A 13,821-nucleotide genomic window follows, 5' to 3' on the forward strand; every position below is an offset into this window, starting at 1 on the left:
AAACAGTGAAAAAACAACAACAACAAAAAAAACAATACCAGCTCTTTGATTAACGAGGATCCAAAGCTTAGGCTGCTCTCACTTTTGCAAGCTTGCTTGCCAGGAGGATCCTCCTGGCCAGGTGCGTGCAAGTCCTCAGAAGTCTGGAAAAACTTAAGGGCTAAATCCTTAAATAATAATTGCCAGGATAAAGAACTCTCTTGTCTTTGACAGTGGAGAGATGAAAAAAGGAAAGGAATTGGCATAGCTTCAAGTTTTGGTCATATTGGGTAGCTTCCACACCTGGCTTGTCATATAAAAGCTATGCTTATCCTGTATCACTTATGAACTCTATTCTTCATGTAGCAGATGTTACTGATTATTCCAATCAGAACGTTCTAAGCTGTTTGCTGCCCACTCACTGACATGTCATGGATGAGTATGTATTTTTGAAACATAGAGCCAGATTTGTGGAAATCCTTTCCTTATACGTGCGTTCTGATTCTGCCACACTGCCATGAAGGAGGTTAAGCATAAAATCTTCCATTTACATGTAGCAGAGAGTAGCTTTTGGACACAAGTCTTGTTTTTCAAAACAGATTGATGAGATGCACACCATCGTTTTCTGAAGCTGAAGAACTGAAACGCTAATAAAGTTAGAGTTGGAGTAGCTTCAGATATGGGAAGTAAGATTAAGTGACACTGCTTCAGGTCTGTAATAAATTTCACACAATCTATTGTTTTGGCTTTATATTTAGACAGGTGATAAACCGTCTGCTGACTACTAACTGTGAGTTATTTTGCCAATCTCACCTCAGAAAAGACTTTTTAACTCAAATGGCTGCAGTGTTTGTGTAAAATAAAATAATGATTGGGAGAATGCTGCGGTAATAACTTACATAATTTATTAAGTGTTCTCTGAGATTTGAAATGTTGGCACATTTCTGGCTAGCTGTTGTGTATTAGGCAGCATGTTCTATATGGTGTGAATTGTGATATTCAGATTAGGGTTAAGTGCAAGCAGAATGGCAGAAGAAGAAGTAATGCACAGTGAAAAAGTGTCCATTATCATAGTAATGTGTGTGTGCGTGTGCGCGTGTGCGTGTGTGTGTGTGTGCGTGTACGTGTGTGTGTGTGTGTGTGTGGAAAGCCCTGACACAGCTGCAAAGAACAGGGAGATGGTTGAGGTTGCTAATAGAAGAAAGGATGATGTGTACACAGATCTTGCCACAGTACTTTTCCCAGAGGGGTATTTGTGTTGATACAGCATCTGATACAGCTATTAATTCCGACCTTGCTCTGTTTCTCTCACCAATTGAGTTTTTACGGTTTGCCTTGGCTGGCTCCATTTAACCTTACACACTCGAGGCCATGCTGGGCGCAAAGGAACACAGTTGGAAAGGGATCTGTCTACCGCTCCATAAGACTGTCTGTCTTATCAGCTGTCTATCTGTCTCTCAAGCTGAATGTCTGTTCCAAATGTCTTCATTCTCTATTCAATTCTGTGCTGTTATTTATAGAGGAATGACAAATAAAAAGAAAACATCATAAAGCATATTAGAAATGATTTCAGCTACCACGTACCGGTAGAACATCTTCAGCGTACCTTGTCATGAATTCTCCAAGTCGGATATTCCTTCCGATATAGTTCCTAATCTATGATTCGTTGAGTGGGGTAGAGATTTAATGACTTGCATCATCTTCATACTCATCACATCATGCAATGAGTCATTCCTGGAAATGTCTGCTCCCATCAGGAGAGAAATGTTTCATCATAGCGTTACGATGATCAGCGAGATTAACTTTAAATTGATCTCCCCACTAAGAAGACAAATGAACCCAATCCATGGCAGCAAAATGGCACAAAAAAGCCACAGTTTTTTCTTTGAGAACTTCATTCATATTTATATCAGTATGTGTTTGTAGCATTTTTTTTTATTCTATGATTGCTCTTCATACCTTCTAACTGGCTTGACAGCCGTTTCTCAACAATTTATTCCATTGTACGGGATTTTGTATCTTTATAGATGTCTTTCTGCTATCTATCTGTCTGTCTTTTTCTTTAGTTCCAGTTCCATGTCTGTCTCTCCAGCTGTCTTTCTCCATATCCAGGTGTCTATCTCTATGTTTCTCCAGATGTTTGGATGCATCTCAAGTTGTGTGTCTCTCTGTTTCACCAGATGCCTGTCATTCTAACTGTCTGTTTCTCCAATAGTCTGTCTACCTGTCTTTCCACCTACCTGTCTGTTTCTTGTCTATCCATTTGTCTGTCTTGTTTTAGAGTTAACTTGAGTCTTACAGCACTGCTGGAAGTGTTCTGCTACATACTGGAATACCATTTAATCTGTTGGTTTAGAGACTAGGAAACTAGGAGTCTCTCTCTCTCTCTCTCTCTCTCTCTCTCTCTCTCTCTCTCTCTCTCTCTCTCTCTCTCTCTGTGTGTGTGTGTGTGTGTGTGTGTGTGTGTGTGTGTGTGTGTGTGTGTGTGTGTGTGTGTTTATTCCTTTGGTAAAGTAATAACTCTTTTTACCTTCTTTTTTCTCTCACACAGACATTAGAATTCACTTTAACAGATTATGTTAAATCTCTCACATAGACTTACACATTACTGTAGCTCCCACTAATAAATTATTTTTCAGCATCTTGTCAATCCTAATTAAGTTGCCAATCCATTTTGCCTGCCGTTTTGCTTGTGCCAGGTTGTGCGTTGAGGTCTGGAGAAGTGTGCTTCACATCAATTGCCAAGACTTTTTTTTCCCCCAAAACTATTCCCACCTCTAATTTCCCTCATCCCAACAGCACTCATCTTTCTTTTGGGCCCTTTATCTTGCATTTGCATCATATGTGTTCTGCCTCCATACCTAAATGTGCATTGACATGACAACTCCTATCCCTTCTGACAGAGCAGACAATTTCTGTTTACATAATGATTTGCAGCCAAACCGTGGCTCATATTAAAGGCTCTTAATAAGGCATATATTAAAGGCAATATGAGCCTATTAAAATAGGTTCATATTAATGGCAATCACAGCTGGGGTAGCATTTTAATTTTGGGGTCAGTGGTGGCTGAGCTGTGACATGCTCACGTCAAAGTGTTCTGTTCATTAATCGCATGAGTTCCATCATTGTGCAGTGGCATGTGGTCCATGTGAAGTGGTTACTGTGGGCCAGCTTTACCTGAAGTGTAATTATTGTAAAAGGTTAGTACTGTAATAGGCACTGAGAACTTCCTTTTTCAAGAACCATGTGTGTGTGTATTAATTGCCTTAATAGTTCAGTGTGGGTGAGAAACATATAACGTGTCTAATTATGTGTGTAATAGGTGCTCCTGATGTGTATCAGCCGTGTGAACCTAGCATGCACTCGTGGAGCCCTGAGTTCAGCCTGTATGAAGCGAATATGAGTTCTCAGTGTCTTCAGACTGGAGGATGTGTTCTACAGTTGTACTTTCAGTATGCAGTAGTTCCAGACACACTAACTGTGTGGATCACCTACATCTCTTTCAGTACGTTCTGACCTGAAATCTATTTTTATATTCAAATTTTACAGAATTTTGTTTTTAATAGGACTGAATTAGATTGCTTAATTTAATAGGGGACAATCAAATAAATACAAGAATGCATACATTTACTTAAAATTAATGTCTTTTTATAATGGGAGTCAGTATGTGGAATTCAGAATCCAAGCAATTATATTTTATAATGAATCATTTATCCTATATAAGACAGCTTCTTTGGAACATTTTTATATTTTCTTGGATCTTATTTGTTTAAATAGGCAAGCAGGCAATCTCTGATCTGGAGTTCATCCTGGAGACAGGTGAATCACTTCACACTGGCCCACAGAATGTTTTTTGCGATATTCCTCTGACTCTACGTGCCACTAGTAGCAAGAAAGTAAAGGCTATAAAGATCTCCACCTTTGATAAGAAGTTGGAGGTTGATGCTGTGCTGCTGACATCACGTCCACAGAATCCTCTGTGCGCTGTCTGTAGTCCACTAATATACCATGTGCTCCGAGATCCACCCATACAGGAAGGCAGGGGCTCTGTCACACTCAAACAATCCACATATACAGACAGGTAAGATGCTGACAACAACAACAACAACACACACACACACACACACACACACACACACACACACACACACACACACACACACACACACACACACACACACACACACAAGATCTACTGTCTGTCACCTGGTACAAGTGTCAAATGTTTGTGTGATTCTTCATCCTAGGACTTTGGGATAGTGAGATTCCTCCTATTTGGTTTCATGACTAAAACATATGACTTTTTGTATCAATAATGCTCTTGCTTTCGTGTTTTTTTGAGCTGACTGAAGACTTTTGTGAATGAAAGCATATTTTTGGAACAATTAAACAACAATAGTCTATGTTTGATGTTTCTCTGGATCTGCTCTCGACAGGTTTTTAGCCGCTTTTTGAGTGTAAAGTTGTAATTAGGGTCCTGGTTTATTTTTCCTTAAGCACTTGCAATAGGCCAAAACAGACATTGATGGTGTGAAGCAAAGCCTGTTTCATCTCCAACAAATTTCCTTCCTCTGGCCATATAAATGCAAAAAGATGGAAAAATCAAAGGGAGTAAATTTATGCTGACAGGGTTGAGGGGTAACTAAGAATCAGAGAGGCAGAAAGTAAAAAGGATAAGAGAAATTCTGGAATCTAAACCAAATATGATCATTTTACCAGTAGATACTGTAAAAACAACACATGAGGCTGTTTGCTTCTGAGTTCTCTCTCTCTCTCTCTCTCTCTCTCTCTCTCTCTCTCTCTCTCTCTCTCTCTCTCTCTCTCTCTCTCTCTCTCTCTCTCTCTCTCTCTCTCACGCGCGTGTGCGCACTCACTCGCTCGATTGCTCTCAGCTCGCACAGCTCAAGTTTAGTCATTCATCTGTGTTAGTGTGTGATTACTGACCTGTCATTTATATCTCAGGGGAGGTAGAGAGAAATAAAGAGGTTTGAGGAAGCAGCTGTACTGCCACCAAGAGGTCTACAATGAAAACAAAACATCAGCTACATGTATTTGATGAATTTTTAGATTAGCTCTTAAATACTCTTAAAACTTTCAAAATAAACCATAAAACTTTCATTACAATACCTAATGGCAGTTGGGACCCTTTGGTTTAATGTCATTTATCATGGGTAAGTTATCTTGTAATTATAGAAGAATAATTAGCCACTCAGTTTTGAAATAGTTCCTTCTAGGAACTTTTACGGATGTTATGAGTGACACAGAATACCCTGGTCACTGACAGATATTGCTCCATTTATCTCTCCAGCTCTTGAAGTAATGCATAATTAATAAGGGGGCTTTGTTGAAGGGGAACAGGAGATCCAGGAAAGAAGCTTCCATTACTGTTGGCCGGAAAAGCAGCTGAAATCAAGCAGTCTATGTGTAAATAACCCATGAGATCTCACAGACTAAAAAAAAAAGAATAAACTTTGATACCTATGCCATCATAAAGTCAATGTTCACAAGGTTAGATCATTCACTGAGAAATGTTAAAACATTACAATTTTTTATCTTGGCTGTTAACTGATATCTTGAAATGTCTTTTTTTTTGTGTGTGTGTGTGTTTGTGTGTGTGTGTGTATGTGTGTGTGTGTGTGTGTGTGTGTGTGTGTGTGTGTGTGCGCGCACGCGCTCGCATGTGTGCATGTATCTATGTGTATGCATGTCCGGTTGTGTTGAGACGCTCATAGCGATGTACAGAAAGGGATGCGGTATGAATACAGGATCCAGGTGGAGTCCGAAGGCTTGCGCAGCGAGCTCTCTCCTTCTCTGATCTACACCCATGGAGACCCTTTCTGTGGAGATGGAAAAATACAAGGGTAGGTTGTTACTTAAAGACACATTCATTTGAGAGTTTGAGAGAAAAATCTAAGGACACTGTCCTCTGCTTACATAAAATGTGCCATCACTCAAGTGTCCGCTCTGTTTGGGTTATGATTGTTATGCAATCTAATATCATGTCTGATATCAATTTTGCAATTCAGTTCAGAGTTCACATTTAGACAGTGAACTGACGTGAGCAATTTATTCATTTCAAACTGACATGTTTGGAATAAGCAAAAAACATGCAAACAAAAGTGTAGCTACAAAATATTTGTGAAAAAGTACTATATACTATTGTGATTTGGACGTCCACTGAGCCGAGGCCGACTCTAAGAATCGTGAGACATCTCCAGTTAGACTCTGTGGTACTCAGGAGATCAGAAGTCCTTGAACCTTACACCAATACAACATTTAACTGACTGTATATTACAATCACACCCCCAGTGTCACCCATATGAGGATGGGTTCCCCCATTGAGTCCGGTTCCTCTCAAGGTTTCTTCCTTTACCAATTTAAGGGAGTTTTTCCTTGCCACTGCTGCCTGAGTCACCTCAGACTTGCTCATAGGGGAATAAATACATACACACTGTGAACTATATACATCTAATAATAATCTAGAATTTTTATTCTGTTAATTCTCATTTCTTTTATTATTCGTTAATTCCTTTATCATTAATTATGTTTACCTTCTGCTCTGTGTTTATGTTCTGTAAAGCTGCTTTGAGACAATGTCTATTGTAAAAAGCGCTATACAAATAAACTTGAATTGAATTGAATTGAATTGATTTGTACTATATAATAGGAAATTGTATAAAGATAGTCTAAAGGATTTTTTTTTTAATCCTTTTAAAAATAAAAGAAAAATGCATTTGCGTGCACAACATTTCCAGCTAAGGTAATCCTTGACCCCTCTCCCTTCTTGTTCAGGATGGAAGAGTGTGATGATGGGAATCTCTTGGACAGAGATGGATGCTCCAAAAAATGCAGCATGGAGCTAGGCTTCAACTGTGTTGGTGAGTGACAGAGAGACAGTGGATCATTAAAGGAAATGAAAATAATGATTACAAACTGCAATAAAATGTCAAACAGACACCGTGTTGAACATAACTTCAAAAAAAAGCAGTGTTTTATTCATGTGTATATATCATTTTTTTATTCTTTGTTGCTTTGAATAAGTGTAAGCTGTTCTGTTTTTTTAGGAACCACCTAACCATTTGGCACTAAAATCTTGTGGCAATAGTAAAACCACGAAGGCACACCTGCTTATTAATCTTGGGCATTAGGGTGTGAGTTTTGTTCATTCCAGAGGGAGATTTTCTTAAAACTAATAGATTTGATGAGACCACACAACTATTGTGTAACCATGTTAGCTTAGAGTTTAAGGCTAAGGAGTTTTTCCAGGGCAATCAGCTGACTTGTATAGTATTCCACAACCTTTAGCTGTAGGCTGTCTTTACACTTACTGTACTAGCACTGCCAGGTGATTCTGTTTGTGTTTCACTGTGATTGCACTATGTTGTTAGCACTGACTAATGCCTGATGAATGCCTGATGTCTGATTTTATTGTGCTGTGTGACACACTGAATACTATCTATATAAACAAAAAAGAGGCCATTCATTGCCGATCTGAAGGTTGCCAGGTCTTTCTTGTATAGCGCAGGAGTTCCAGTCTTCAGTCCTTCACTTATAGAAGAATCCTCTATTTTTGTCACATATTCATTACAGCAAATTGAAATTCTCTCTTCACATATCCCAGCTTTGGAGGTTAGGATAAGAGTGCAGAGTCAGCCATGATGCAGCACCACTAGAGCAGTGATTGTTAAAGGCCTTGCTAAGGAGCACACCAGTGGCAGCTAAATGGTGCTGAGGCATCACTGATCAATAACCTAGAGCCTTAACTAGTTGAGCTATAACCGCCCTGTTTATCAAAATACCTGACTAAACAAAAGCTAGACCAAAAGATTAAAACTGAATTCAAAGTGACCAAGACAGTCAATAGGGAACTCTCTGTAGAAAACATAGCTTGAACAATTCAAGTATATAATAGCACAGCATAGCATAGTTATCCAATGTTGCCAATAACTGAAAAAAAAAAAAAAAGTACAGCAAATCACAAAAACAAATAAGAAAAGGAATGACTCTGTAATGACTGGAATGACTCTGTGACCCCTCTCCTCTCCAAAACATATAATCATTCAGTGTAGATAACACAGCCAGTGTTCATGTAGTGGATGTGTTTTTAATTTGGTACTGGAGTCCATTCATCAATCACCTCATCTATGATTCACCGTTCTCTTACCGGGCATGTAACTTATTTACATGTGCCAGCTATAAAGGAGTTTTGATCTTTAAGCATTCAAATTGCTTTTGTGGAACTTCTTTTTTTCCCTATGGTTGATCTTTGTGCCACCTCATACTTGTTAGAGTGCTTTAATGAAATTTTACTCTAATTTTGAACTTATGATCTCATATCCCTTTTTAACTTAATCGGTTTATTGAACTGGCATGAAAATTGCTACATGTACAGGATCCCCACACCTTATCCCTTACCTTACACCATACACCTTATCTTAGCAGTGAGAAGCAAATTTGTTTTTGGCATTGAGACCGGTGTTAATTGGCTTGTGCTCTCTCACTCTCTCAGGTCAGCCAAGTCATTGCTACTTTTATGATGGTGATGGTGTATGTGAGGAATTTGAGAGGGGTTACAATGTTCAAGATTGTGGCTTCTTTACCCCAAATGGCTTCAGTGACCAATGGGCATCCAGTGCAACAGCTTCCCATCAGGACTGGCGGTGCCCTGCACTGTCTGCAACAGGAGAGCCTAATCTTAATCTGGTAATGTACAATGCTAAGCACAACACTTTACAATTTTGTTTAAATTGTATGGAAGCATTTCACAGTCCTGCTCTACATTGTAATGAAGATTCAGGAGGTGGCAGGTTGAAATCCATTTGTTGATTTTAATGAGAAGAACACGGAGTAATATCCAAAACAGAGAACAATAGCATGGTCAAAGGACAGGCAGCTGGTCAAAAACAGTATAATAGTCAGCAAGGCAAACAATCCAAAATGATAGTCCAAACATAAAAACCGGGAAGTGCAGGAACAATGGTCATAGACAGACAAATAGAACAAGGCAATAGCACAGTTATATAGTAATAAATTAACAATACTTCGCGTGGAGTCTACGCATGGATGCGATATTTAAATCCTAAAACCAGGAAGTCAACGTGGAAGACAAAAGTGCTCAAAATATGGGCAATGGCTTCCTCTGGTGGCCAGGGGTGGAAATCACTATTCCTTGTGTTATATTTTCTATGGGGCAGGTTGTTGGGTGAAAGGGGTGTGTTCGGTGGAATTCTTCAATTAAAGTAGGGTCTAATACATCGTTGGCTGGGACCCAAGTGGCTGTTACCCCAGAACACACTGGAATGGGCTGAGACCTGACAATGTGTCGGTCAGGGAGTTTTGCCCATATGAGGAACTCACTGCTGTTCTCTGCTGCGGTACGTCCTGAAGTAATGAGCACCTTGGCTGTTTCCATGGAGGCCTTTCAGGTACCTGAGCTTGCAAGCCTTATAAAAGTGGTCTACTGTGGTTTTAGCAGGCCTCCCTGCAGTTGGCTTGGTGTTTACACTTGGGCGCAAACTGAGCAGGTTTGAACATAAGCTTGTAGGTCCTAGAAGGCATTTTGGACAAGTGCTGTCACCTGTTGGATGCCCGAGTGCCCTGAACTGCTGGCTGTGTGTGCCCACTGGATAATTCTGGTTCTCAAGGAGGTGGGGGCATACTGCTTGGAGAATGGGCAGAATGGGCTCAGTCTCTTGTGCCTGCCATATTTCCTTTATTAGTTCCCATCGAATGTGGTCAACAGTGATGGATGGTGGGAGAATGGATTTGGGATCGGGTGTTCCCAGATTGTGTAATGGTTTTTGGTTTTGATAGTCCATGATTAATTCAAAAAGGTGCCAGGCCCCCTCCAACCAGTGTCTCCATTCTTCCAGCACGTCCTTAATGGACAGGGGCTCTCTGTTCCACACGTCAAAGATACACTTAGCTGGCATCAGTCTCCAGGAGACGTGCTGCAGCTCGTTAATAAAGGAAGGGGTGGGCTATTCTGTGACCGACTGTACCTTGATTTCCACCACTTGCCCGCTGATGACATGACCAAGGAAGGTGATAGCGTCTCTAAGAAATTTGCACTTTTCCTTCTTTATCAATAGTTTGGGGTAAGTAGATAAGTGAGTATATTGTGTACCTTGGTCATGTGGTCATTGAAGATTTTGTTCACGAACATCTGGAACACTGCTGGCATGTTAGTCAGGCCATAGAGTATTTCCAGGTATTCGTTGTGCCCCCTGGTGGTGTGGAAGGCCGTTTTCCATTCATCCCCCTCCTTGATTCGAATAAGATTGTATGCACTTGGGAGGTCAAGCTTGTTAAAATAGCATGCCTCCCAGAGTCACTCCAGCACTGGGTGGTACTAGTGGTTGTGAATATGGGTATCTCACCATAACGGCATTCATGCACCTGGATGAAAGGGCCAGTGAGGGGGTAATTGCTTGGCTCTCTCTTTGTTGAAAGCCTTCTTTAATTCTTCATATTCGTGTGGAATTTGTATGGTTTCTTGAGCTCCATGACTTTCCATGGACATAGCACAGCATGGAAGGTTTTTCCATAAAAAGTTCATGAGGCAATAAAGGAACCAGTTAGTTCCTTCTGTGGCCAGGATATTTAAGATGCATGGGTTTTCAGCCATCAGAACATGATTACATGATCTGGGTGATCTCCTCAATGTGAAATAGTCCAATTTGTAGACAGAGGGGTGCGATTTGATGTGTGAAGCCATCACCAATGGTTTGCTGTCCATGGAGGTGACACATGGTGAGAGAGGGAGGTGGAGATCCTCAACCGGTTGTTTTAAGAGTCTATTAGGGCTGAGAGAGGGTAGGTTTAGTTAGCATAACTTAGTTGTGTAGGTAGAATCATACCTTGAGTACATGGAATTAGGCTCACCTTGAGGTTCTTGAGTTTAGGCTTCTCTGGGCAGGAATCTCATTAGTGACTTGCCTTGCCTCAATAAAAGCACAGTTGGAGCCGGAGAAATTGCTGCTGCTCTTCCGATGACACTTGGGGTGGACAAACTCCTGCATAAAGCTGTAGTGGGCAAGAGTGGTGATGTGGCCTGATCAGGTTGTCTATAGGGATGGCTGTGGTTACATATTTTACCTTTGCATGCCATTTCTGCCTGAAGAGCAGGGTTCAGGGCCTTATGGAAGTCAGCTTGAAGAGTGGAATTGTTTCAGCTGCTCTGGCTGGCTAAGGTGTGGAACTTCATGGCACATTTAATAGCTATAGGAGCCTTGGCAAAAGCTGGGTGGAGATATCACTCCCCTGGTTTGGTATTTGAAGACTTCTCTCATCTGGTCTGAAAAATAACTGTAGGAACTACGGACCTGTTGGGCGGCATCCCAGACAAGTTCACTCAAAACACGGGTGACAGCTCCTTCTGATGTCCAGGGGTGGGAATCATCTGTGCGCGTCAATACTTTCATCAATTATTCAATATTTTAGAAAAATACACTGCATAAGACTGCTCTGAATAACTTAAACCACTAACTGTGGTACACACTGCACAACTTTAGTCTGATTTTTATATGGAAATATTTACTTCAATTGTTCAATTGAACCAGATTAACACAATTTGGAGATATTTTGCTTCACGGCTACATAAGGCTATGACAAATATAAATGAAATGTATTGTGCCCATTGTTTCTAACATGTTTTGCTACTCTAATGAACAAACTATATAAGATATGAAAGAGTGGTTTGTACACCCCATGTCACAGGTTCCTAGCTGTACTGGAGAAGATAATGGCCAACAAATTTGAACATTTTCCTAACTTTCCCAACATGACTTATGTAACAAATCAGCTAATAATTTAAGGATATAAAGCTAATAATTTAAGGAAATTTAAGTTCTTGTTATAGAGAACATAAAGAACAAAATTAATAAAATATAATAAAAACAATAAAATTGGCATGAAAAGGTTATTGCCTTTAGATTGTGTGCCCTTTCAATCAAATGTGTATCTAATATATATATATATATTGTGTGTGTGTGTGTGTGTGTGTGTGATTGTGTGTGTATCTACATATTTTGTTTCTAGATGTGCAGGTCTCAGTATGTAGAAATGAATGACGCACTAATGCAGGATGCATGGGTCCCCTGCACAGCCTTGTCTCACTCTGTCCAGCATCTGCCTGTGTGGCTCAGGGTATGCACTGCCAGTGAAGTAAAAATTAGAAGAATGAGAGAACACACAAAGATTAAACAAGCTAATGGCAGGTTTTTCTCATCTTGGTGTTTTTGTCAGGTGGAATTCGAGCGGCCCGGAGTGGCAGCCTCAGTTCTCATCTATCTGGCCTATGATGGAGAAAAGCAAAACCCTGGTGAACAGTGCAAGAAAACAGTGTCCATCCAACTCTGTGACACGAGTAACAAAAACCACACACTAGGTACATTTTACAGACCATCCAATCACATACTGTAAAATAAGCATGGGAAAGATCTTTTATCATTATAAATAATAGCAATATAAAACAGATTCAAAAGCTTGATGAGCTTTCTGATAGTTAATGCGAGTGCAAATAAGAGAACGAGACATAACAACTGTTACATGGTTATGAATAAAAAGAAATGATGTCTGTCTAGTCTCTACTATCAGTACTATGGACCAGCTCGTATTTGTAATCTATTTATTGTTGTGTTTTTAGAGCAATTTTAATATATTGACCCTATAAAAGACATCTTTCTTTGAGTTTAGTTATTTTGAGTCTTTAAAGTTTAATTATTTTGTTTATTTTGATTTTGTGGTGTCTGCTCCAGCTTAATTATACACTGTCAAAAGCAAAAAGTGTACGAACCACTAATAATAATGATAATATAATCATTAAATCACACAAGCATGCCTCAACTTCTGAATGTTAACTATTATTACTAATTGTGAAATTTCCCCATTGTGGGATGAATAAAGGTATATCTTATCTTAAGGAAGGTGTGTGTGTGTGTGTGTGTGTGTGTGTGTGTGTGTGTGTGTGTGTGCATTGGTGGGTGGGTTTGCAGGTACCTATGAGCTGTCATGCCTGCGTAACCCCTTGGTGGTGAACGTGACCCACAACCTGAGCATGCCCTTCTTCCAGACATCTGCTTTGTTGCTGAACTTCTCCACTGTTCATGTGGCTGTGCTAGGGGTAGCATTGCGTACATCCTGCCATTTCACTTCCTATGCCCTGACTGGGTGCGCTGAGGGTGGGCTCTTCCACGTCTTCACACATACTCACATATAACGCATTTAAGACTCAAAAAAGTTTTTATTTAATTGTTTATACACAGTCATGTTCACAATGGTACTCCTTTTAATTTGATTGCTTAAGCAGTGAATAATAAAATATATATCTACAAAAAAGAGAACTAAAGCACACAATGGTTGGTGGTCATTGTAGTATTTGACATTTTCTATTCTAATCAAGCAGGGGCAATACCTGATAACCTCTGTTTAATCAGCTGATATCGGCTTTCAGTAGACTCAGGTGTGGCTTCTGCTTGGTAGGAAATAAACCCTTCACCCACATTGGCCCTTTGCAGACAAGATTTGACACCCCAGCCTTATATCATTTACAGCATTTGGCTTATACAGAGCGACTTACATTATCTTATTTTTGTACAACTGAGCAATTGAGGATTAAGGGCTTTGCCCAACAGCCACAGCTTGGTGGACTTGGGATCAAACTCACAACCTTGTGATTGGTAGCCCAACACCTTAACCACTAGGCTACCATATGCCCACACCCATATATAGTTGCTGAACATCCCATTCAAAACCCCAGGCATTAATATGGACTTGGTCCCCAATTGCTGCTATAAAAGCTTGAACGTTTTTTTAGCTATTCAGCCATAGCTGCACTAGTAA

The 13,821-nt window shown here is 40.0% G+C and overlaps 1 protein-coding gene across 3 annotated transcripts in view; it reads left to right on the forward strand.

The window, feature by feature from the left end:
• Positions 1 to 13,821, forward strand: part of pappa2 (pappalysin 2) — a 52,370-nt gene that overhangs the window by 19,913 nt on the left and 18,636 nt on the right. For all 3 annotated transcript variants that reach the window (XM_047818308.1, XM_047818312.1, XM_027132834.2), the window contains 8 exons: positions 3,302 to 3,484; positions 3,757 to 4,060; positions 5,712 to 5,840; positions 6,772 to 6,857; positions 8,489 to 8,682; positions 12,019 to 12,126; positions 12,226 to 12,367; positions 12,975 to 13,149. In XM_047818308.1, coding sequence (XP_047674264.1) covers positions 3,302 to 3,484; positions 3,757 to 4,060; positions 5,712 to 5,840; positions 6,772 to 6,857; positions 8,489 to 8,682; positions 12,019 to 12,126; positions 12,226 to 12,367; positions 12,975 to 13,149 — 1,321 coding nt within the window. The remainder of the gene's footprint in view (positions 1 to 3,301; positions 3,485 to 3,756; positions 4,061 to 5,711; positions 5,841 to 6,771; positions 6,858 to 8,488; positions 8,683 to 12,018; positions 12,127 to 12,225; positions 12,368 to 12,974; positions 13,150 to 13,821) is intronic.

Source organism: Tachysurus fulvidraco, chromosome 1, assembly GCF_022655615.1.
Source record: "Tachysurus fulvidraco isolate hzauxx_2018 chromosome 1, HZAU_PFXX_2.0, whole genome shotgun sequence".
NCBI classification, from domain to species: domain Eukaryota; kingdom Metazoa; phylum Chordata; class Actinopteri; order Siluriformes; family Bagridae; genus Tachysurus; species Tachysurus fulvidraco.